Raw genomic sequence first — 26,936 nt, forward strand, 5'->3', positions numbered from 1 at the left:
AGGCTCTTCAAAGTATTGGGAAAGAAATAAGATTGGTATCGTCAAAGTATTCACCCGGTTAGATTGCGGCGAGGATAAAGTTTAGGGTTCATTTGACGGACGGCCGTATCGAAACGAATTAAAATATTTTCTCCTTACTCCGGTTTTTGGGGTTAGCGAAGGAGGATGGAGAATAAGGGCAAGGTAGCTAGAATGAGAGATTCATTTTCATACGGAAAGGGCACTATGTGTAAAGGCTGGGTTGCTGCTATTTATTTATAGTTGTCGTTGAAAATGTCTCCTGACCCTTCAATGTGTATTTGTTATAGGTTTTTATCTACGTTGTGATCTGTGAGTGTGTATGTTTGAAGATTGTCTGTGGAGGCTGGATAGGCGAAAAGACCTTTTTATCTAGATGTGGTACGAACTTAATGTACACCAAACTCTGGGCCATCTCGAATATTAAGTTAGCGAGTTAGAAAACATGAATACTGTACTACATTCGCACATTCGAAACTAACACGCCCTTCCCACCTCAACCACAACTAGCTAATACGTAAGTTGTTTTACGTGACTTGTTAAATTCGTTTATAAGTAGAATTTCAAACTGACTGTCAGTCCAAACCATTACACCTATAGAAACCCAACAACCGTAATGGCGTTTCCATAATGTGAGCCTGTTTATAGTGGAATCCAAACTTAGTATGGGCAAGAAGCGATATCTAGTTTACTAGGGAGAAGCTGTAAATTCGCCACATTTCTTGCTTTATCTCCAGTCCAAACGTATATAGGTCCCGCCTCTAAATTACAACCAGCATCTCAATGGTTCTTGAAAACTCACGTCAAGGGGGCAGGATATATTTTTTGAGGGGGCATTGCCCCCCGTGGCTACGGGCCTGCTTTTACGTCCCCCCTTGTATTTTGAAAGGGGGACTGGAACTATGGCGCGCGAACACTTAGGCAACTTATACCTTCTCCCTTGTAAACAGATATCGCTTCTTGGTATGGGTATATAATCTCATAGAAAACGTTCTCTTCGTTAAACTTTTCTTCCAAGTCCAACTCTACTAATCTTGGTTCAATTACAAAACTATTGACCACATACGTTCTCTGAAGCACGAAGAAATGTAATCACGGAATTTAACTTCTACATTGGGTCAAGCTTCGTGATTTCTCCTAATTAGATTATTATGTTTTCAATCACCATAGCAACAGTATCATGCACGGGAGAGTGGTTAACAACAAAAAGGTCGCGTTATCGACGCACAGCCAGAAACACTAGAAGTCTAGAAGGTACGAGTCTAGAAATACCCAATGCCGAAACTGTACTGAAAGGAAAGTACAAAAATGCCTTATAATTCTGTAAAATTATAACTATTAACTATTATCAGGGATAGATTTAATTTTAGAAGTAGGAATGGAAAACGGTTATTATTTACTTCAGTCCGACTCATAGCCCAGACGCCCAGTATAGAGCGCTGCCCTCCAACACGTAACGAAAAGTTTAAATTATCTTATTGGCTCATTTAAACTACGTTTTAATGACGTTCCTGAGGGGGACGGTGAAAAATACGTAATTACTTTTTACCTTTTACTATGACCCGCCTCTTCTTTCCTACCCCTCAGGCCCGGGACTTTGACGCGCGCCCACATTACTCTGTTCTCAATTCCTACTTCTAAAATTAAATCTGTCCCTGCTATTATAGACGAAGCTTGGTACTCCGGTTACATGCTAGGATTTAAGTAAACCCCAAAATGGCGCTGAACGAAATGGAATTTCTGGGAAATGATCGATATTTTAAATACAGGTAGAATTTGCATCTTCGAATCTTGAATTATATCGTTTCTATATTAATTACTAACAACATATGGCGTTGCCCATCAGAATATTTTTGCCGCCATTTTAAAAGATGGCGGTAAGCGTGTTCAACCGCAAAGCTATTAAGATCGTCTATAGAATATTTCGAATAAGTATACTAAATATCAGAAGTTTATGACTTCTTATCCTGGGAAGTATTGGACTCTAACCATATCTGGAACCATCTCTGTTAGCCAACTTCTTATTAGGTCCGACCACCGCGCCACCTACGGCGCTTCTCTCATTTTGAGCTGGCAGGCTGATTTGCCCGCCAGCAGCGGGAAAGTAACGAAACTTTAAGGTGTGTCCTGTGGTTTGAGGTAACGAATCAGAAACGGTGACAAGAACAGCTGTTAATAGAGTTTGCAAGAAATTCCGGTCAAACTAGTGTGGGGTCCTAGGCCCATGGATTGTAATGGATTTTCATAGAGGTTTAGACAGACGGCTTTTCAACGATTGGCGCTGAAGAAGTTTTGAACACGCCCCACAGTTTGAGTGCCACAGCCTCTCGGCGTGGGATTTTTTTCAGTAGATTAGATAGTTTTCCTAGTGGGGAGGAAACTTTCGACCCTCTTTTACGATTGCCATAGGCAATTTTGACTAGCAGGGATGGATACTATATAAAGCCTTAGTGTCCAATACTTCCCAGGATAAGAAGTCATTAACTTCTGTAAATATTAATGAAAAGATAGAAACGCACGGCAGCGCAAGATTTTTGAATTTTCTTGCTGCCATTTTTCGAGAGACTGACACATTCATTCATTCTTTGTTAACTAACGTAATGAAGATTATCTATATTAACTAAATAATTATTGTAGGTACGCCCAAGACACTATAATAAACATTACAACCATTACGGTGAGTTTATCAACATTACGTTACGTTTCTGGAATCTCATTTTCATGACGTTATTTTTGTCAGGAATCATGGGAGATTGAGAGCCACGCGTCATGGTACAAAATATTTCAGGATTATTGGAAACGATCCCTGAACATGAGGTATATTTCGTAGTCTTCAGAATTCGATTCGAGAAATTGGGCTAAACGAGAAACAAATGGGCCATCGCGCTGTTTCTCACTCGTAGGACCAAACGAGTGCGCGAATATTCAAAAATTTTAATTTATTCGGCTGTTTCGAATTGATTAATTTTAAACTTCAACAGTTGAGATAATTGATCGTTTTTAAACATAAATACAGGAATTTTATTTGCTTAAATATTCGATTAATGAAATTGTGTTTCGAAAAAAAAACCTCGACAATTCAGACAAAATACAAAATACCAATCCAATATATGGAATATTATAAAATTTAATTAAAATATTTTTATTTTGTTGATGAATAATAGGATATTTTATGAGTTGCATAAAGTGGGCTATCGTAACGTTTCTAAATTATATACTGCGCCTGATGCTTTCAACGTATGTAAATGAGATAACAGATCGAATTAGTACTGATTTCTAATAGTCATTGCTCTTGTTTTAGAATGTTAATGCTATCTTCATATCCCTGCCACGATCATTTTTCGATGGTCGACACAAATATTTCAGTCCAGCTCCGGTGTTCGAAACGGCCAGGACAATTATCGTGTCCGCCGCCCCGAAGAGGGTCGTGTCCACTTCCATATCCTTCTTAAATATGAACGCAAATGTAATTATTTCTCGATTAAAATCAACTAGCTTCCAGATTCATTGAATAACATTCTCGAATCAATTAGGTGGTGATTTTAACTATGTCTACCCTGGTCCTTCTGTCACTTTTGCTTGTCATCCACTCCATCGTAACTAACAAATACAAATCGTTGCCCTCCAAGAATATCGTAAAGAAAATGGCCCATGAGACCCTGGGAATCGTCTGGGAGAATGCTTCACTCTTGTGCTCCGAACGTAAGCAATTAAGCCTTCGCTTAAATTTGCACAAGTCAGCTTCGAATGCGTGATCTAACTACTAAAGATGGTTTTTCCATATCGAAAGTTGACAAGCGCTTTAACCAAGTATAAAAAGTGAGAGAAATAATTACGTTCTGTAGCGATTCCCTCCATTTTGCCTAACATTACTTATCGTCTGCTCACTTCGTCCTGGCTCATCGGAGTGACGTTCATTCTGATTTTCTTGAGTTGTTTTTTGCGTACGGAGTTTACGACGGAAAGTTACGATTGCATTGACACCCTCTCGGACTTGATCAAATCGAGAATTCCGCCTGTAATGATGGATGACACCGGAACTCTAGAGTATTTGAAATATTTGGTAAATAGCCTTTGTCATGTCCTCCATTCTTTTGACTTCATTAGTGCCTATCTATAGGCAACCCAAGATCCAGTTGTTAAGGAATGGCTTGAAGCACTCGATGAGGAAAGACTGTTCAGTTCTCGTAAAGATTATAGGACGCTTGACGGATACATCCCTATTGCTTCCGGTGACAAAGCCCTAGTCACAGTGGACACCTATCTGACTTGGACAATGGGACAATTCCTTGGATCTGATTCCGACAGTAAAATGTACTTGAAGGAAAACGGAGGACTTTACTTTTCTCAACAGGTTCTTGGCTTCGACTACTTACACCTCATTTTCAACACCTCTTGGGTGAGAAGCAATCTGCAATTGCACGAAAACATTCAACTGAGGTCGGTACGAATTTTATGGTGGAATGATTAACGGTCTTGACGACAGTTTTGTTTCAGCCTGCAACCGATTTTCGAAACCCAAGTTTTCAAATATCTGTTTTTTGATAAGTATCACTCATTAGAACAAGTCAAGTGGAAGAGACCGCTGAAAAGCACGGCTAACTTGGACCTCAGTAGCGTCTTCGTTCCTTTCTACATGCTTTTCATGCCGTTGTCAGGAACAGTAGCTGTTCTTATAACCGAAATATTCTTCAATCATTTTGCGAAAACGCTTACAATGTCATGATTAAAAATAAAATTTTCCGAAATATCAAGAACACACTATGCTTTGATATCTAATGTTCATGTTGCGTCATTATAAATGTACACTAATTTATAGGGGATAAATATGCGTTTCTTTCTCATTGTGATTAAAAATTTGTGGTATGTCGATCTAAAGACGTTAGATATGGCTTCAAACAAAAAGGACTGATAGCATTCAAGCCTTATCTAATGTCAACGATCTTTATGTTCCATCAATCTATATAGAGCAGACGATTCTTCACCATCTTCTTTTGAATTGTGTTTATTTACCATAAATATCGTCTGTTTGAACTTCTGTCCTTGAGTACTTAACACTATTATGTTACTTTCTACTTGCTTTTCATTCTGTTGACAGGAAAAGTAGCCGTTGTCATAATTGAAATGATAATTCTTCAATTTACACTTTGACTGATAATTATGTATGTACTTATGATATCACCGCTGTTAAAAATTTGCATTCGCGTGTAAACTCAATTAACATATGGTTCAAGACTAAATTGTTTTTCTAATCTCCCCTTGCCCTTGACGTGGATTATGAATCGACAACGTGTATAGTTTTCCCACCCCTGTATTGTTTATCTTCCTATCTGCATTAAACTTATAGTTTAATTATTTCTCAGTTTTGGACAGCTTCATTAATACGAAAGAATGAATCGACATTAATTTCGAAATAATGGTAGGGAGACTTTGTTTGAACAGTCAGAATTGAGTAAGAGCAAAAATAAACTTCTGAGAGAACATACTATCCAGGCTACCTAACAAAATCTTCCAACTAAAATAAGTAGTGGAGCAATGCATAAAATTGTATCGCATTTTATTAATACCAAATTGAAAGGCTTAAGAAAAGTATTGTTTTTCTCAGAATGAAGTCCGAAAACGTGAAACCAACAAGACCGACGGCAAGCGCGTTTCCAAAAGTAATTAAGAGATTGAACCTACCAACTGCAACTTTGTTGAAAAGTCGAACAACCTTATTCTCATTCCCGTTGAACACGAAGGTGGTTATAGGAGGATCCAATCTTAGAAAGGGTAAACATTCCCGCTGAAAACATATTCTAATCCCTGCTAAAAATGTCCGTTTCCAACTCTTCTAATCTGGGTTTTATTTATCGTAAAAAATATGGATTGGATGATAATGACTCTTGGAAAAATGTTTTAATAAAACCATGAATTTACTCAGTAACATGAATAAATAACAGGCTTATCTTAGGTCGGTGTTAGAAGGAGCCTATTTAGTGGTAGCATAGCCAACTGCTAAACTGCGCTCACGGACATAAACTGCTCAGCTAACATGTAGCGTGCGCAACTTGCATACATGAGCGCAATAATCGAGTGGGCTATGCCATCTGCTATGAGAAACCGAAAGCCACGCCATGATAATAAGGTTTGCTTGTTTCTGAGCATAAAATTTAAGGAACCCGAGTGGAGCGAAAATATGGCTCCACCTATCGCTATTTGACAGTAGACTGAAGGGTAATGACAGACAAAGTTATTCATGTTAAGTTAATAAATTCATGAGGAGATTTATATTAAATATTCATCACTTGTAGTTCAGTTGCTATGGCAACAGAATCAATAGCGGAAATGTGTGCTTAACAACTAGGACAGTTAAAATGTTATTATTGACTCATTACCCGAACTCTGTACGTAGGTACGAGACTTTATATACCGGAGACCAAAACGGTACTCAAAGCATAGAGAAAAATTTTTTTAAACTCAATTAAATTGTTATCGCTTTAAAATTTCAGAGACTTCACTTTCTAAAGTTTTGTTATAGCTTTGTCTTCGTCTTTCGGATTGTATAAGCAATATTTTAAGTTCAGCCCAAAATGGCGCTAAATGAAATGGAATTTCTTGGAAATGATCGATATTTTAAATACAGGTAGAATTTGCGTTTTCAATTTGCAAATGTCGAAGTGGACTTTAAAATTTAATAATTATTATAGACACGCCCAAGAGACTCCGATTAACGTTGCGACAGTTGCGGTTAGTTTATAATTCTCGTGTCACACAATTCTTTTCTTGATGGTAAATTAACTTCTAATTATTCGAATTAGGAATCGTGGCAGATGGAGAGCTACGTCTTATGGTACAAGGCCACGGAGGATTATTTAAAACGATCCCTCAACATGAAGTAAATTTCAAAATTAAATTCGATTAATTCGGTAAAACGAGAAAGAAATGTGCGGTCAAAGTGGTGCATTTCCTGTATAACTTTTGCCTGTTTGGACTTGTTCACTTCAAAACCCATAAAACTGGCTTTTATTTGAAATTTTTGAATTTCATTTATTCGATTAATTGTGTTAAGGTTCGAAAATAGATCTACTATTCGCGCAAAGTACAAAATACATTGATTAAAGGAAACATTAATGTAACATAAAATTATACCTTGAAAGAACGACCTTTTCTAGATATAAAAGGAAAAATATTGTAAAAATAAATTACTTTTTTATTACAAAGTAATTAGCATTTAATTAAGTCTTAAAAACGAGGACTACTGCGTCATCCGCCGATGGTTTAGTGGCGTCTGCTAAACTTAACCACTTACCTCTACGGGATTGGTTCAATTCTCACAGTCTGAGAGAGGTAAGATTCGATTTAGCAGACACCACCAAACCAATGGCGGAAGGCGTAGTAGCCCTCGCTTTTAAGACTAATTAAATGCTAATTATTTTGCAATAAGAGATAATTTATTTTGTTTTGTAATGTTTTTCCTCTTATATATTTAGAAAAAAACTCGTTCTTCTAAGGTATAATGTTAAGTTACCTGACTTTTCCTTTCATACCACAAGTTTATGAAGTGCAGATCTTCGTACACTTTGTAATGCTAACCATCTCTGTCAAACCCGTAAAATAGAGAACAATATATTTTTGCAATTTGTGATAGGTTAGTTTACGAAGGGAATAAAGTGGACTATATTAATTGTTCTAAAATAATTAACGAACCTAATTTTTTCAACGTAAGTAAAATTGAAGTCAGACCATAATTTTAGTCTACAGAAGTAGAGATTTTAACACCGTAACTCCGGTTTCAGAAAGCTAATACTATCATGATGGCTATGCCACGCTCATTTTTCGATGGTCAACAGGAACGTTTCAGTCCGTCTCCGGTCTTCAATACGGCCAGAATAATTATCGTGTCCGCCGCCCCGAAAAAAATCATGTCAACTTCAATGTCCTTCTTAAATATGGACACTCCAGTAAATTTCGAACAATTAAAATCCACTCCCAACCCAGTTCACTGAATTCAATTCTTGGATCAATTAGGTGGTTGTTTTAATGGTGTCAACCGTGGTCCTAATGTCACTCTTGCTCGTCATTCATTCCATCGTAACGAACAAATACAAATCGTTGTCCACCAAGAAAGTTGTCAAGAATCTGGCCCAAGAAACCCTGGAAAATGTCTGGGAGAACGCCTCGCTATTGTGCGCCGAACGTAAGCAATTAAGTGTATGCTTATTTTTGAAAATAATTCGCCTTAGCATGAGCTGACTTCGAATTGGAGATTGTCATCCAACAATTTTCACTTGACCAAAAAAACTATTTTGCAGCTGGACGTCAAACGTCAGATTTGTATTTTACGTTGTCGCCAGCGTTATAGTGTTTTCACTTAGCGTAGTTCCCGCAAATAATGGAACCAAGGCTTAGCAGATAAACTGAACATTGCACCAATTGCAGCCCATCTATTGTCTTTCTGTTTTCGTCTTTGTAATCTTCATGTCCATATCATAAAGATATGGATGGTTCCGAACCTCTTCACTAAAACATTCAGCATTGAACTTCGGCATTGTCAGGGATTTGTACTAGTAACTGACTCGATTAGAGCCTAAATAAATAAAAACATGACGGACCACTAACTTCCTCTTCCGAACACGCGTGGTCGAAAATTACGTCACGGCTCAAGCTTATTGCTGATTGGCTCGCACAGAGCGTTAACGTTTGAATGCGAACAAAAAAATAGAAAACTTAAATCGTCACACTCAACGTAATTTGGTCCAGCGTAACTATGTCCTTTTTCGGTTGTCGCTTGACGTTGGGCCAAAGTAAAAACCAAGCTTTAAGCAGACAAAACTTTAATCCTTAGCGATTCCCGCCGTTTTGCCCAACATTACGTGTCGTCTAATTGCTTCATCATGGCTGATCGGAGTGACTTTCATTCTGTTTTTCTTGGGTTGCTTCTTGCGGACGGAGTTCACGACTGAAAGCTACAATTACATCGACACCTTATCGGACTTGATCAAATCGGGAATTCCACCTATAATGGCCAAAGAGAGCGGAGTTTTCGACTATCTGAAAAATTTGGTAAATCCATATTTCCGTGTTAAATACTGAATATTTCTCTAACGTCGTTGTTGCTTATCTAAAGGCAGCCGAGGATCCAGTAGTTAAGAAATGGCTAGACGCACTCGATAAGGAGAATATTTTCTGTAGTACTCTGGATTATTACAAGCTTGATGGATACCTTTCTATACTTCACGGAGAAAAAGCTCTAATATCAGAGGACATTTATCTGACTTGGATTATGGGGGAATACCTGACTTTGGATTCCGATAGTAAGCAGTTCTTGGCAAAAAATGGGGGACTTTATTTTTCGCAGCACGAAATTGGCTTCGACTACTTACACACCGTTTTCAACACCTCTTGGTTGAGAAGCACACCTCAAGTGCACGAAAACAACCAATTAAGGTCAGTTAGAATTTTATCGTAACATATTAATCGGTTTTAAGACTATACTGTTTTATGACAGTCAAGTACCGTTTTTCGAAACGCAAGTTTGGATGTATCTGGATTTTCAGTTCTATTACTCCCTTGAATGTATCAAGTGGAGGAGACCGTTGAAAAGCACGTCCGACTTGGACCTAAGCAGCGTCTTCGTTCCTTTTTACTTGCTTTTCATGCTGTTGTCAGGAACAGTAGCGGTGGCGATAACCGAAAAATTATTCTACCGAATTGCTCAAACTCAGCATAATTAATTTGTCACGACATGAAATCGAATTTTTTGAAAATACTTTGGGATTTTCACTTCTCCGAGTAACGATGACGTCAAGGAGAGGTATTACACTGGACGTGTCTCTGTGTGTGTCTGTCTGCCAATCACCGCGTTCGCAGTTGGCAATTCGGAGCAAACGTGTATGCTATATCCGTACCGCGTTCACAGAAAGCAATTTATGGCTTCTACTCCAGTATCATCGTTTGGGTTAAGATGTACGCGTCGGTCGGCTTGGGTTAAGAGGAACGTCTAGCCTCCTAATGACAGGGCTTCCACCAAAGGTTCACGCAATTGTGGGTTTTCTTATCGTTTAATGTGAATCAATCGCCTTATGTACCCTTTATTTCCAAAAATGATTAAAGAGGCATACGCTAGAATTCAAACGTCAACAATAGCTATATTCATCATACGATTAGCTTCAACGATGTCTAAAAAAATTAATGCATCACCACAGGAAACCTAATTTTTCGAAAACACAAGAATATTTTATGCTATGAAATGTTGTACACATGTTAAACACTTAATTATGTACTTTTGATATCACTTCAATTAAAAATTTACACTCGAGTGTAAACTCAATTAGCATCTGAATTCAAACTAAATAGTCTTCTTGTCCCTGTCGTGGTTTATGTATCGACAACGTGTCCGGTATTCCAACCCCTATAGGGTTTATTTTCCCTCTGGATCGGAAATCTCAAAACCGTAAGGTTTGTAAGTGTTTATTAACAGGAAGGTTATTTTTTTCTTATTAAAAAGAGCGTGAAAGGCTTAAAAAAGTGTATTTTTCCCACAGAATGAAGTTCGAAAACGTGAAAACAAGTTGAGAAACCAAAGTAAACCTCTCCGAGTCGAAACGCAATTAAGACGTTTTTCTTAAAAATTAAAATATGTACAATTAATATTAATTATTTAAATCGTCATTAATTTACCTTAATTATAATTAAGTCGTTTTAAGACAGCTATTGTTGACGTTTTAATTCTAGCGTATGTGCTTCTTTAAGATCTTTGGGAAATATATAAGACGATTGATTCACAGTAAATGATAAGAAAAGCCGTAATTGCCTGAGCCTTTGTTGAAAGCCCTGCCATTGGGAGGCTAGACGTTTCTCGCAACCCGAACCGATCGCCGCGTACATCTTAACCCTAACAATGATAATGGAATAGAAGACAATATTGCTATCTGCGAACGGCGAACGCTCAGACAGACAGACACGTCTGGTGTAATACCTCTCCTTGACGTCATCGTCACTCGGAGAGGTAAAAACAGAGACGCTAAGCGCTTTTCCAAAAATAATTAAAAGTCGAACAACCCTTAATACATTTCCGTTGAATAAAAAGGTGCGTATAGGAGAATACAATCTTAGAAAGGGTAAATATTCCGGCTGAAAATATGCTACAAATTTCCATTTCCAACTCTTCTAAACTGGGTTCTATTAATCATTAAAATATGGACTAGATTCTAATTACTTTTGCAAAAATGTTTCAATAAAACCATGAATTTATTCAGTAACAACATGAATAACTAACAGGTCTCTTACTGGCGTTAGAAGGAGCCTATTTAGTTGTAGCATATAGCAAACTGCATTACTACGCTCACGGACAAAAGCTGCTCACTAGCTCAACATGTAGCGCGAGCAACTTGCATACGTGAGCCCAATATTTGAGCGGGCTATGAGAAACTGAAAGCCACTCCCAAATAACAAAGTTTGATTCTTACTGAGTATAGAATTTACGGGGCACGAGTGGCGCCAATCTATGACTCCTCCTATCGCTTTGGTTGGTAGTGGACTACAGGGTAATAATACTTATTCATGTTAGTTAATTATTTCACGAAAAACTTATATTAATTATTCACCACTTGTATTTCAGTTACTATGGCAACAGAATCAATAGCGGGAATGTGTGGTTAAACAAATAGAGCAGTTAAAATGATATTATTGACTCATTACCCGTACTCTTTACGGTTTGAGATTTGAAATGCCGGAGACCAAAACGGTACTCAAATTGGTGTATAAATTTTTTTTAATTCTATTTAAACTATTATCGCTTTAAAATTTGAGAGACATCACGTTTTAACGGTTTTTCGTAATTTTTCCTTTGCCTTTCGGATTGTACAAGCTAGAATTAATTTAAGTTCAGCCCAAAATGGCGCTGAACGAAATGGAATTTTTGGGAAATGATAGATAATTTAAATACAGGTAGAATTTGCATTTTCAATTTACAAATGTCGAAGTGGACTTAAAAATTTAGTAACTATTACAGATACGCGCAAGTGACTCGAATTAACGTATCAACAATTGAGGTGAGTTTATCAACACTAATTCTCGAGTCACACAATTCTTATAATTATAAGCTCATAATTATTCTTGTTTGAAATCGTGGCAGTTGGATAGCTTCGTCTTATGGTACAAAGTCACGGAGGATTATTTGAAACGATCCCTCAACTTGAAGTAAATTTCAAAATAGTTGGAATAAGATTCGATAATCTCGTTTGATCCAATAAATCGAATTTCGATTAATTGGGTCGAACGAGAAGGAAGTGTTTTTAAGCGCTAGTTCTCGCTTGTTCGGCGAAAATGGTGCATTACTAATAATGAAAAATTTGTATATTATACCTCTTGTGAGAAGTCCATTAAATTAGCCTAGGAAGTAACTAAAAGCGGGATTTGGGACTCCCCTCTCTTGTGTAGCAATACTGAAGAAGGGCGACACATTCGCCACCTCGCGATAATTTTTCTCAAATCTCCGGTTTAGGTTCGACTCGTACGCCAAAATTTACCCTATTGGGAGAGAAACAGCTATTGGCTGAAAATGAACGCTGGATCTCTATCTTCTATATCTATATAAATCAAAGTCCTGAGTGACTGACAGACTGACTGATAATCAACGCTCAGCCTAAACCGCTTGCCCTAGAAGGCTGAAAATTTGCAAGAGCGTTGCTCATAAGTAGTAGGGGCGTACTAAGAAAGATTTTTCCAATCAGCCGCCATCTTAATAAATGGCGCCCAGAAATGTAAAAATTCTTCTCTACGCAACAACCGACACTGGTTTCCTTTAACTTATAGACGGGCTGAATGGTCTTTCGGGTTCGATTTGTTGCCATCTTTTTAAATAGCTGCCAGAAATTTAAAAACTCTTCTTAATGGAATAATATCCGCGTGAAAAGTAATAAAAAATGTCCCGACGGGCTGACGGGCAATGCAGAGTGCCTTCGCTCCTAGGGTGCTGCAAAAATATTAGTCATCAGTAAAATCAACCCATTCTTCATATCATTTTAATGGAAGTTCCTATTACACGCGAGCGACGCCGCGGGTAACAGCTAGTTATTTCATAAACACTGAAATTTTAAAATATTCATGTGCAACATATCAAATGAAACTCTTCTATTGCGGCCATTTATAGTAAACTAGCTTAAACCAATGCCTTTAAAATACGGGCAGCTTACCTGGAAATAAAAGGCTTGCAAAAATGTACACTTATGCTTCATTTATGTTCCAGTTATCAACCTTTTACAGCTTTTGAAGTTTTCGGATTGTCCCTGCAAGGATTTAATTGAACCCCAAAATGGCAACGAACGAAATTAAATTTGTCGGAAATGATCGATTTTTCAAATACAGGTAGAATTTAAATTTTGAAATCCTCAATTTAATTTATTTGAAAATTTAGTTTTATTAAAGGTACACTCAAGAGACAACTATTAATTGTACAACATCTGGCCCTAAAATGGTGAGTTTATGAAAATCCGTGACTTTTTTTGTTGTTGTTGTTGAAGCGAGTTTTCAGTATTTCGAAATTAAAATTGATTTCCTAATGACAACTAAACTTTCATCTCTTATCAGTCCTGGATATTTCAGTCTCTCTTAATTAAGATTGTTTTATTGATGACAAATTTACTTTTTCATTTGTAATCAGGACTGGGATGAAAGTATGAAATTCATGGAAGGATATTTAAAACGATTTCTCAATATAAAGTAAATTTCACACCTCGAATTTCAATAGAATATTAAAGGGTATGGGAAGCTTCGTTTGAAAAACCTCTGATTTATATAGCAAAAGATAGAATTAATTACTGTGAATTCAAAAATACCAAGCTTTTAATTCTCCGATTTCTGGTTATTTAGCAATATGCATTTGAAAATGCTTCATATGAAATTATTTGAAATCCACTTTTTAAGAAAGGCTAAAACGTTTTCCTGTTTTTGACTCACAGAAGCGAGATGGTGCCACTCTCTCCGCTATCAGACCCAGAGTTTAGACAGGGGAGAAGCATGGACAAAGCTCGAGACGCGTATACCTCGCGCGTATAGGATCCCCGCGCTTTTTTTCTTCACGTCATAGTGATGTCATAAAACAGGGGAAACAAGCTCGACAAGACAACATTGTTGATATATCGAAGCTGAGTTTTCGTGATTTGCCAATGGATTTTAAAAATATAAAATTTGGTTCAATTATATTAAAAACGTGATATTTTGAAAGTAGAGACTTGAAAGTGTAATATAATACCACTTTCGTGGTAAAATATGATATGAAATTGTAAATTCCCATACCTTTTAATTGGATCGAACGAGACAGAATTCACTTAATGCTCTAACCCTCGCTTTCTTCTTCGAGCAACTGGGCGTGCCGAAAATTGGAAAATTCGAAATATTAGTCGATTACATTCGTACCAAAGATTATTCGAGATTTTTTAGACGATTAATCAAAAAGAATGGCGTTATTGATTTTAGAGAAAAATAAAGAATTTATAAGATGTTCAGGAACAATAAAAGTAACTAGGAAAATAAGGCAAAATAAATTTTGGTAATTTGTAGTCCTTGCCCATTTTATTATATAGATTGTTCTTTTTCAATTAAGCTAATTTTGAATCGATTAATAGGGACGAGTAATTAACTTTCGTTTTTAATGGTTATCTTATACAAAAGTGAAAAAAAAAACTATTGGCACACCCGTCTCCCGCCAAATTCATTGCTTTATTCCAGGGATAGATTTAATTTTAGAAGTAGGAATGGAGAACGGTTAGTATTTACTTCAGTCCCACTCATAGCCCAGTATTGAGCCCGTCCCTCCAACACGTAACGAAAAGTTTAAATTATCTTATTGGCTCACTTGAACTACGTTTTGATGACGTAGCTGACGGGGACGGCGAAAAATACGTAATTCCTTTTCACCTCTGTCGCTATGACCCGCCTTTTCTTTAATACCCCCTCCCTCCCCGGGGAAGGGGGTCCAGGACTTTGACGCGCGCCCAGATTACTCTGTTCTCCATTCCTACATCTAAAATTAAATCTATCCCTGTTTATTCCTAAAATTCACGATAACGTTTTCTCAAGTTCATTACGCAACGTTAACAAACTCTCAGAAACGAATCTCAGATTATGGACTATTATTAACCAATGTTAACATTGTATTGCAATTAAATTTTGTCGATGACTTTTAGGCTTTATTTCAAAGGGAAAAATATTGACTACAATTACCTTCATAAATTATACGATGAACCAAATTTATTCAAGGTATTCGATTTTACGGTTAAAATTAAAACACTCTGAATAAGAAACGAAGTACAAAGAAATTAACCCTTTTGTACGGTTTTAGAAATCTCATATTATCTGGGCCCCAGAGTCAAACTCATTTTTCCGCAGTCGATTGGACCATTTCAATCCGTCTCCACCCGTCGGAATAGATAAGCTGATAATCGTGTCCAGCCCCAAAGTGACAGTCACGTCCACTTTCTGGTCCTTCTTAAATATGGACAACGAAGTAAATTTTGATCAATAAAAACCTAAATCATTGAGTTTAGTTCTTGCTTCATTCAGGTAGTGAGTTTAATCGCGATAACCTTGGTCCTGCTGTCAATTTTATTCGTCATTCACTCCATCGTAACTAACAAATACAAATCGTTGCCCACCAAGAAAGTTGCCCAGAAAATGGCCCAAGAAACGTTGGAAAATGTCTGGGAAAACGCCTCGCTCTTGTGCGCCGAACGTAAGCAATTACGTCTTCCCTAAAATTTAAAATGAATTCACCTTCGTATAACAAATACAATTAACCCCCATAATTTCGAAAGATGGCCCTCCATTAATCAGATATAAATTGAATAGGATATTTATCTTTCGCAGCGATTCCCGCCGTTTTACCCCACATTACTTGTCGTCTGCTCGCTTCGTCGTGGCTTATCGGAGTGACTTTCATTCTGTTCTTCTTGGGTTGTTACTTGTGTACGGAGTTTACGACGGAAAGTTACGATTGCATTGACACCCTCTCGGATTTGATCAAATCGGGAATTGAGCCGGAATTTTTGAACCCCGAAGATTTCAAATCAATTAAAGATCGGGTGACTATTCTTCTGACGTCATTGGTTTGTAACAGGCGGCCGGAGACCCAGTTGTTAAGGAATGGCTAGACGCTTTCGATGAGGAAAAACTGCTCGATTTCTTCAAAATTGACGAGATTGATCAGTTCGTTACAATTTTTTCGGGGAAAAAAGTTCTGATCATAAACGCAGACTTGATGCCTTTGGTGTCGATGTACATTGATAAAGAGACGAAAGAGCTCGTGGTGAGAAAAGGAGGATTTTACTTTTCGCAACAGGCTCTTAACCTCGACTACAAACACTTCATTTTCAACACCTCTTGGATCGGAAGCATACCACAATTGAACGCCCAACTGATGTCAGTGTCAGTTTTATCATAAAACGATTAACATCCTTGACTTCTGTTGCATTGCAGGGTGGAGTCGATGTTCGAGAAGCAAGTTTTCAAGTATCAGGAGCAATTTTCACATCGCTCCCTTGAACCGTTGAAGTGGAAGAGACCATTGAAAAGCACTGAAGCCTTGGACCTGAGTAGCGTCAGTGTTCCTTTCTACTTGCTTCTCGTGCTGTTGTCAGGAACAGTAGCCGTTGTCTTTACCGAAATAATCTTCTACTAACTCCCTAAACGTTCAATAATAAATAGTTAAGAATACGAAGAAATAGAATTCCAAGACCAGAATAAATTTTTTTTCTTCGAACTATGCAAAACGAACGAAATCACTTCGTGTTAGGTTATTTTAAATTCACTCTCTAACATATAGAGAATAATTATTCAAATAAGATTTGAATGTAATTAATTATCCTATACAACCATCCTATTATTTTAGTAATCTTGTTAGTCGTAAAGCACGGATATTCTGGTAGAGTTTTTAATGTCTAGGTATATTGAAAGGAAAAGCTGTCGAGATAAATCCTTGAATAAATGAAGAATTCCTCATTCATACATTAATATATCATTCACATGCTAAAATAGGCAATCGTGTATGACATTCCCATGTCCTCATCATACAGTCCATAGCTATCAGAAATACGTGCGAAGAACGTACGTTACAATTTCTAGGGTCACCGTCTCCACCCTGTAATGGTAGCTAGCTTTTCAATTTGGTACTTAATATTGTCCACGTTATATTCAAGGAGACCATTAACACTTATTCTGTTTTAAAAATCTCGTCCTCATTGTTAAAAAATGTATATTTATACATTTTTGTTTTGGCTCGAGATTGGGTTAGGGATATCCGAAGTATTTTCTATAATTCATTACCTAGACTTGGTTTTGCTACATTTCATTCTTCAGTCTCTGTTACGTTTGATCCAACGATCATGAGTTTGAAGAAATTTCGTGGATCATAAGTAAAATAATCGCAATATGACACTTCAAATATCCGCAATGCTAAATGCTTCCCTTTGGGAAGGTTTCTCCCAAGGGGATTTACATGGAAACGAATAAGAAAGTTCCAGGAAACTCTAAAGCTTAATTCTCCTTGGTGTTTATAGCAATTGGCTTTGCCATAAAAATGGTCGCTTCTACGACAGTGTTTGACAAGACACATTGCTTTGGCGGAAATGATGTTGTACTCAGAAACCAGAGAGAATTTATATTAGGGAGTGGAAACTGAAGAATATTATGTAGCTGAAAAATCACGTGATCAACAAAACTGGCCAGGTCTATTTCCGGTACTATTTTTTGTGGCCCCTCCCTCTAGGGTGGGTCTAAAATGTTGCGGGAGGGTCTAGGGGAGATAGACACTACCTTTTTGGGGAAAGGGAAACATCTGACTTAAAATAACTCCAAATGGCGCCAGTCACACTCAAAATCGCGAACCCTTATTGGGTAATTGTACAACCAACAGTGATTGAGGGCAAACTTTAAAATTAAAGGAGATTCATGTGACCGGAAATTTACCTGGCCAGTTTTAGCGTCGCAGCCTACTTACTTGTTTGAGCTACTTAGTATTTAGCACTGTCAAGGGCAAGAGCTTCCACTCCCTATTATAAATTCTCTCTGCAGAAACAGACCTTCGTTAACCTTTCTCATTTAGTGACATACTTTTTGTTGCAAAATGTTACTTATAGTTAATTATCGGTTATTTCTGGCATATTCATGTAGGCTAAAAATTGTACTATGGATAAAATTGTTACAACTGTAGTTTAGGTAGCATTTTCCCGGCTCATGAATTTTGCACTAAGTGTATTTTCAATTTAAAACCTGTTACTAAACTTAAGTTCAAGACATTATCCCTTTTTTAAATATAATATTTATTGTAGAACTATTTTAACACTACTCCTTTATGTAATTAAAAAAATTGTGTACTATAACTATTTTAACACTACCCCAATATTGAATATAAATACTTATAGTGTAATATAGCTATTATGACACTATTCTTTAGTGAATATAAATATTTATAGTGTAATGTAACTATATTTTGACGCTAACCCTTTAATGAACATAAATATTTATAATGTAATATAACAGAATTGTAAATCCGGGCAATAGGGGAGTGCTTTATTTTAAAATCTCATGTTTCATACTAATAGTACACAATAGGGAAAGCTCTCACGGCGTTATTATCAAACAGAATTTAATTCCAGTTTTTGTGAGAGGGTTATCTCCTAAAGAAATAATATATATACTTAACGGTAGATAATAAGTTTATGGAACTATTAATAATTACGAAATGTGTCAAATTAAATTATGAGAGATCACTCTTGAATTTTCTATGTTATTGTAAGTACATAAAGGGTGTGGTTGAATTTATCCCGCAATTTTTTTTCTTGTAAACATTTTATGTTGTATTAAATAAATATTTTTCGTTTTCACCATACTCGTATTTGCTTACCAAACTCTGAGGTACTTCTTGCCTTAAAGAAAAAATATTTTCGTTCATTAACAAAAAGACGATCAAGCACACGAAGTAATTTTAGTCATGGGTGCAACAATTCGCAAATTTTCATCAAGTAAAATTAAAAGTTTAACCGAGGAAGATTACATATCTTCGCGTCTACCCGTACTTGGTTCAAACACACCATTATTTATCAGTATCTATTTCTGGTCATCGGTGTTCATTTCGAAGTACTTTTTCGTTATGAGGTTAGCCACTTTTTATTACCATCCCAATGATCGTCACATCATGAATGTCAAAATGCTCGCAATAATTGGTTATTTGATTTCGATATACATTATCGTGCACAAACGCAAAGAAATTCGGAAAATTATTCTTGGTATCTCTCGTTTCAATAATATTTCTACCCAAGGGGCGATTAATAAGAAAATTATGTGGTGCGCTATCATGGCTGTATTGTTCAACGTTGTAGTTTTAGCCATACATCTAGCGTTCGAGCCCGCAGTAGCGAATGGTCACAATCCAACCCTAAATTTCACGAGGGCTCTTATTCTAAATTTCGACTCAAACCTGAACGTTACGCCATTAATGGAAACAACTTGCGCCTTGCTCTTTTATTCATTGGAAATACTGAGTCTTCTCGCGTTAAGACTATTCATTGTGATAACACTTTTGTTGGCCTTTCTATACACGGCCGAATCGGCGCAATATTTAACGGTGATTTTGGAAGATACTTCGAACCCTCGGCAATTGGATGTGTTTAACGATCACTTTCTATTCGTGGTTAACCACATTCGTCGAATAAATAACGTAGTGGCAAGACTTCTAGCTTTATGGTTCTGCGGTGCGTTGTACTCCACGTTCAGCTGTCTAATATTTTACATTACAACCCTCGATAATGTAGACGGCGAACCCTTGGCTATAAATTTTGCTTGGGTTCCCAATTTGTTGCAGGACATCATGATTGCGTGTTTAATTACGATTTGCGCTGCTAAAATACCGGAAGCCATGAGTGAAGTATCCGAAAAACTGTTGACATTGTCGAAGGATTATCTGTCTAAGGGAAGAATGCACAATTATATGTTCATCAAGTCGCAATTGCAAGGGGAAGGCTTTGGGGTGAAAATTGCCGGTTTGTTCCTGATTACTAGACGGTTGTTTTTATCGTTTCTGGGAATAGGAGCGACTTACACGATTGTTTATATTCAACTAAATCCAGTTGTGTTAAGGAAATTGCAGGGTGAAACAGTTCTTTAAAATTAAAAGTGTTTGAACTAGGTGATAATTGTTGGAAACGTGTGTTATCCTAACTCATTGTGAAATCTCTTAGACACTTCAATCAAATTCCAAGTTATATATTAATAGAAATTAACCAACACTTTAAAATAAGAATTTTGTCTATATAAATAAGCAATATTCCCGATAATTCTGTTTATGTACAATGAAAGAAAAATTTGTGCGACGACACAAAAGCCGCAGTGAACGCTACATTTCAACCATCTCGTTCGTTCTATTCATAAACGAGCTTTTAGCCGATGTCTTTTTGCATTCATTCTGTATCTAAAGAAATTCATGTATTTTATGTTGTTGTAAACAAATAAAGGGTATAGCTATAATTGTTTTGTATTTATTTACGGTTTCTAATGTCTGAAAATGTGGCAACTGAACTTGAGGAATGTGTTTTCACAATGATAATTGAATTGATAATAGTTTTATTGCGCACATAAAAAGACCCCTGAAATGCCCACTGTTTGACAGGCTAAAACTCGTATGATAGAGTCAATGTTATATTCTTTTTTAAGTAATCCAATGTTTAAAGGGAAAGCAATTAAGCCGTAATTTATTTTTCTCGCCAGTTGATGAGCGACCGGAAGTATTCTACAGCGGAAGTTTAAGTTTAAGATGCGTAGTATTTTTCAAGGATAATGGCATGGAGGGATTGTAAATTTATATTGTATGGAATATTCAAGAGTGTAATGTACGTGAAACCGTAAGTACACTTAAAATAAGCGTTATTTTGGATGTTTGTATGGAAAAAATGGATGATCTGGGAATATCGTGGAATTGGTTTGGGTCAAAGAAACATACTAGGGAAAATCGTAACTATATGGAAATATTATGGAAAATCATAATTATCTAGAAATATCAGGGGAAATCGTAATTATAATGAAATATCTGGGAAAAATCATAACTATCTTGAAATATCAGGGAAAATTACAATTATCTTGAAATACAAGGGAAAATATTAATTATCTTGAAATACAAGGGAAAATATTAATTATCTTGAAATACAATGGAAAATATTAATTATCTTGAAATTCAAGGGAAAATATTAATTATCTTGAAATTCAAGGGAAAATATTAATTATCTTGAAATACAAGGGAAAATATTAATTATATTGTGTTATGTCCGAAGTAGGTTAGAAGTGATTAAACGTAGTATTTAAGTTCTAAGATCATTTATTTACAAACAAGATTATTGCGCGTTATATGTAAATGGAACTTATCGTATTACATAGCTGTTAACGAACTGGATGCCTTTACATGGACAACCTGTCTTTTTATACAATAGAAAGATGTTTTTTTACTGATAACACAACGAGTTGACGACTAGCTTTTTTATGCTAATATAGTTAAGTTCAGTTCGGTTCAAGATGTAACATATTGAAACATATTAATTATCTAGAAATATCAGGGAAAATCATAATTATCTAGAAATAGCAAGGAAAAATAGTAGCTATAATGAAATATCAGGGAAAATCATAATTATCTAGAAATAGCAATTAAAAAATCGTAGCTATAATGAAATATCAGGGAAAATATTAACTATCTTGAAATACAAGGGAAAAATCATAATTATCTGGTAATAGCAGGGGAAAATCATAATTATCTGGTAATAGCAGGGGAAAATCATAATTATCAAGAAATAGCAGGGAAAATCATAATTATATTGAAATATGAGGTAAAATAATGATTATCTTTAAATGCAATTAAATTAATTATATGGTAGTATCGTAACCCTAGTCGATCGCCGCGTACTCCTTAATTCTAACAATGATAATGGAGTAGAACACAGTATTGCTATCTGCGAACTGCGAACGCGGAGACAGACAGACGCGTCCAGTGTAATACCTCTCCGTGACGTCATGGTCAGTCGGAGAGGTAAAAACAGAGACGGTAAGCGCTTTCCCAAAAATAATTTAGAGGTTGAATCAAGTTGTTTGAAAAGTCGAACAACCCTTATTCCATTTTCGTTGAACACGAGAATCCAATCTTAGAACAGGTAAATATTTCAGCTGAAAATATATTCTATTCCATGCTAAAAATTACCACTTGCAGCTTGTCTAATCTGGGTTTTATTTACAGTAAAAATATTGATTAGGTTATAATGACTCTTGTAAAAATGTATTAAGAAAACCATGAATTTATTCAGTAACATGAATAACTAACCAGCTTACCATAGGCTACCTCTTACTTGGCGTCAGAAGGAGCCTATTTAGTGGTAGCATAGCCAACTGCACGCTCACGAACAAAAGCTGCTCACTCAACATATATCGCGAGCAATTTGCATACGTGAGCGCAATATTCAAGCGGGCTACGAGAAACTGAAATAACAAGGTTTGCTTCTTACCAGAGAGAATTTTACACATGTGTAATATTTTCTCTGTTCTCACTGAGCATAAATATTTACGGGACAACGTTGGTGCGAATCTATGGCTCCTCCTATATCGCTTTTCGTAGTGGACTTCAGAGTAATTCCATAATACTTAGTTAATAAATTTATGAAAAACTTATATTAATTATTCACCCCTTGTATTTCAGTTACTATGGAAACAGAATCAATAGCGGGAATGTGTGGTTAACAACAAGGACAGTTAAAATGTTATTATTGACTTATTACCCGTACTCTTTACGATACTAGACTTGAAATGCCGGAGACCGAAATGGTACTCAAATTGGAGTACCAATTTTTTTAATCCTGTTAAATTATTATCACTTTAAAATTTGAGACCCATCACGTTTTAACGCTTTTTCGTAATTTTGCCGTTGCCTTTCGGATTGTACAAGCTAGAATTTATTTAGGTTCAGCCCAAAATGGCGCTGAACGAAATGGAATTTCTTGGAAATAATCGATATTTTAAATACAGGTAGAATTTGCGTTTTCAATTTACAAATGTCGAAGTGGACTTTAAAATTAAATAATTATTATAGACACGCCCAAGAGACTCGAATTAACGTATCGACAATTGAGGTGAGTTTATCAACATCAAGAAGTGATATCTAGTTTATTAGGAGAAGGTATAAATTCCCCACATTTCTGAAGTTAATCTCCGCCTCTAAATTACAAACAGCATCTCATTGGTTCTTGAAATCTCAAGACAGCGCGACGCGAATGACGAAAATTACGTATTTTCCGACTGTGGAGAGGCGAAATAACCCAGCCTTCTGTTACGTCTCCCCTTTGAAAGGGGGACTGGGACTGTGGCGCGCAAATACTTAGACATCCTACACTTTCACCCTAATAAACTAGATATCACTTCTTGTCAACACTATTTCTCGAGTCACACAATTCTTATAACTATAAACTCTTATTTTTCTTGTTAGGAATCGTGGCAGTTGGATAGCTACGTCTTATGGTACAAAGTCACGGAGGATTATTTAAAACGATCCCTCAACTTGAAGTAAATTTCAAAATAGTTTGTAGCCCAGGACTTATAGGGTTTGACCTAGAACATTTGAACATAAAGATGAAAATTGGTACATGTGTTATTTTTGATCCAACAAAAACATACTAAAAGTCCCCTGCTGTAGAGCGCGAGCTTTCGCCGCTATCTTGGAAAATGACCGCCGGGAATGCCAGATTCAATGTATTCCACATTCTTCTTTAAAAATTATGAAAATTGGTACATGTTATGATTGTAACCACCTGAACTTCATAGTAAAATTTTACAGCTCTGAGTTTGATAGTTCGGTCGCCATATTGGAAAATGGCCGCCGTGAATGCTGGGGTGCACTATATTTCACCATGTTAGAAAATTATGAAAATTTATTGATATTGTAATCTGAGATGTGTGAACCTCATTGTAAAATATTGAAGCCATTCATGAGATAGTTTGGCCGCCATGTTGGAAAATGGCCGCCGGGAATGTCATTTAGATACAGTGTATTTTTCAAAAATTATGAAAATTGGTAAATATATTGTTGAAGACCGTCTAAACATCATACTTGAATATTGAAGACGTGCTACTGATAGTTTGGGCGCCATCTTGGAAAATGACTGCGGGAAATGCTAAATATATTTCAAATGCATGAATCTTTTCGTAATTCCTATATTGAGTAGATTATTTTCATCAACGTAATAAACACCCTAAATTCTGAAAGAAAGAAAAGTTATTGAAAGCCGTAATTCTCTGCATATGGGAATACAATTTAATATGGGGTTTATAGATTCTCGTGTTGTTAAAGATTAGATTTAAGACAAATCTCTAACATTTCGTGCATATTCATCGTCAGCCTGAGGATTTTTTCTCTTACCATATTCCAAATTGAACCTGCGGAACAGCCGTCAAGGCACACGGGATCGGCCAGCGGGTCCGACAAACGCCCCTTGAGCAGGTGACAGAAGCTGGACACCGTCAGCGGCGAGCCCAGTCAGATGGTTGCAGTGCCATACGGCCCATGCAATGTATCCAGGACCCTCAGAGTGTTGCCAACGGCGGGGAAAGCCAATTAAGGTAACACCTGGGCGGGGGCGAAGCGGCCTAGCAAAACCGGTGGGGCATGGAACGGTCTGAACCAAGGGCGAACACAAGCAACTCCCGAACCGGCACCCTGAACTCGGACCCCTCAGCCACGACAAACCCTTTTGCTCTGCTCCATCACAGCGTACCGCGACAATGTCCACGCATTGCTGAGCAAACTTATTCGGATCGTCTACATTCACAGTTCTTTACACAAGAGGTTCTGCACTAAGATAATGTGTATTAAAAGTTGGTCTTGAGTGGAGTGAATTGGTCTTTGGATTCGGGATTGCGAACCCATACCCATTCTTCGGGTTTTAAATCGTTTCCTAGCGGAATATCTTGATCCTTTAGCTATTGGAACGTCTTCATTCTTAAATCTGAAACCAAAACCACACCAAGAAGAGAATCTCAAATCAAGACAATTGAGAAAAAAAAAGGTTCAGAGATCACATGCTGTAACTGGATGTGGTTATGATAAGGCGAAGTTTGAAGTAATGACAGATAATCAACATCTTACAAATACGTTGAGAGTTTTTAATGACAATAGTAAGTCAACAATAGCTAGGAAACGATTTAATCCTGAACAGAGGGAATGGTGTTCGCGATCGCGAAAGTCGAAGACCCATTCACACCACTCTTCTTCCTCCATCAGATGAGCTTATAACACTCATTACTTGTACCTGCAATCTGCAGAACATCTTGTGTAAAGAACTGTGAATGTAGACGATCGGGATTGGATTTCTAGGCAATGTGCGGTCATTGTCAAGGTATTAGTTAAAATAAAAAAAAAATCTTCAGGATGACGATAAATATGAACGAAATGTTCAAAACGTGTCTTAAATCTAATCCTTAACTACACTAGAATGTATCAACCCCATATTAAACGATATTACCTAATCAACATCTGAGTAATATAGCTTTGCTTTTCTGTGTTTCAGATTTTAGGATAGTAATCTTTCAGAGACCATTTTTATAGATGGGGTTGATAACTTAGACTTAGAAATAGTTACTTTTATGGTGTTTAATACTTTCATACTCAATAAATAAATGTATAAAAAATTTATGTATAGATAATATATTTGCCATTTCCCTCAGTCATTTTCCAAGATGGCGCCCAAACTATCAGCAGCACGTCTTCAATATTCAAGTATGATGTTTAAACGGTCTTCAACAATATATTTACCAATTTTCATAAATTTTGAAAAATATACTGTATCTAAATGACATTCCCGGCGGCCATTTTCCAACATGGCGGCCAAACTATCTCATGAATGGCTTCAATATTTTACAATGAGGTTCACACATCTCTGATTACAATATCAATAAATTTTCATAATTTTCCAACAACATGGTGAAATATAGTGCACCCAGCATTCACGGCGGCCATTTTCCAATATGGCGACTGAACTGTCAAACTCAGAGCTGCAAAATTTTACTATGATGTTCAAATGGTTACAATCATATTATGTACCAATTTTCCTAATTTTTGAAGAAGAATGTGGAATACATTGAAGCTGGCATTCCCGGCGGCCATTTTCCAAGATGGCGGCGAACGCTCGCGCTCTACAGCAGGGGACTTTTGGTATATTTTTTGTTGGTCAAAAACAACACATGTACCAATTTTCATCTTTATGTTCTAGGTCAAGCCCTTTTTTAGCCTATCTGTCCTGGCCTATTGAATAAAGTTCGATTAATTGGGTTAAACGAGAAAGAAGTGTTTTTATGCGCTTTTTCGGCGAAACTGGTGCATTGCGAATATTAAAAAATTTGTATATTATTCCTCTTGTTTAATTCTGAACGGATAAAAATGGTCTTTATTTGAAAATACTGAATTTCATTTATTCGATTAATACTGGTCGTTAAATCTTCGATTAATTGAATCGGGTTTCGAAAATCTATCTATTAATCGGAAAAACTACAAACTACAATAATTTCATAAGTTTTTAAAGTGCATCTTCTAATCATCTCTGACAAACGCATATCAGTTAAATAGTGTATAATAATATTTTTTTATAATGGATGGATTTAGGTCAATTTACGAAGGACACAAAGTGGACTATACTAATAGTTCTAAAATAACTACTGAACCTAATTTTTTCAACGTAAGTGAAAGTGAAGTCTGACACTAATTTCAGTCTACAGAAGCAAAGATTTTAACACCCAAACTCCGGTTTCAGAAAGCTAATATTATCATGATGACCATGCCACGCTCGTTTTTCGATGGTCAACAGGAACATTTCAGTCCGTCTCCGGTCTTCTATACCGCCAGAATAATAATAGTGTCCGCC

General features: G+C 36.5%; 3 protein-coding genes and 2 long non-coding RNA genes across 5 annotated transcripts in view; all 5 read left to right on the forward strand.

The window, feature by feature from the left end:
• The first annotated feature begins 1,733 nt into the window (after positions 1 to 1,733).
• Positions 1,734 to 26,936, forward strand: part of LOC149679538 (uncharacterized) — a 32,581-nt gene continuing 7,378 nt past the window's right edge. The window contains exon 1 of the mRNA XM_089835733.1: positions 1,734 to 1,787. Within this exon, the coding sequence (XP_089691859.1) occupies positions 1,735 to 1,787 (53 nt within the window). The 5' untranslated portion in view covers position 1,734. The remainder of the gene's footprint in view (positions 1,788 to 26,936) is intronic.
• LOC149679539 (uncharacterized) lies at positions 3,234 to 3,664 on the forward strand. Its single transcript, XR_016365927.1, has 3 exons — positions 3,234 to 3,255; positions 3,320 to 3,484; positions 3,552 to 3,664. It is a non-coding gene; the product is annotated as an uncharacterized LOC149679539 (long non-coding RNA).
• On the forward strand, positions 7,867 to 8,263 carry LOC149679540 (uncharacterized). The gene is made up of 2 exons (XR_016365928.1): positions 7,867 to 7,961; positions 8,029 to 8,263. It is a non-coding gene; the product is annotated as an uncharacterized LOC149679540 (long non-coding RNA).
• LOC149679541 (uncharacterized) lies at positions 8,834 to 10,271 on the forward strand. The gene is made up of 3 exons (XM_089835730.1): positions 8,834 to 9,063; positions 9,128 to 9,447; positions 9,509 to 10,271. Exons 1-3 carry the CDS (start codon positions 9,022 to 9,024, stop codon positions 9,732 to 9,734), a joined length of 588 nt encoding a protein of 195 aa, XP_089691856.1. The 5' UTR covers positions 8,834 to 9,021; the 3' UTR covers positions 9,735 to 10,271.
• Positions 13,654 to 18,665, forward strand: LOC149679542 (uncharacterized). The gene is made up of 5 exons (XM_089835328.1): positions 13,654 to 15,261; positions 15,344 to 15,508; positions 15,565 to 15,733; positions 15,868 to 16,419; positions 16,477 to 18,665. The coding sequence occupies exons 1-4, from the start codon at positions 15,178 to 15,180 to the stop codon at positions 16,149 to 16,151; spliced, it is 702 nt and encodes a 233-aa protein (XP_089691454.1). The 5' UTR covers positions 13,654 to 15,177; the 3' UTR covers positions 16,152 to 16,419; positions 16,477 to 18,665.

Source organism: Phalangium opilio, unplaced genomic scaffold, assembly GCF_054372755.1.
Source record: "Phalangium opilio isolate 3A_F unplaced genomic scaffold, DU_Popi_V2 ptg000041l_1, whole genome shotgun sequence".
NCBI classification, from domain to species: domain Eukaryota; kingdom Metazoa; phylum Arthropoda; class Arachnida; order Opiliones; family Phalangiidae; genus Phalangium; species Phalangium opilio.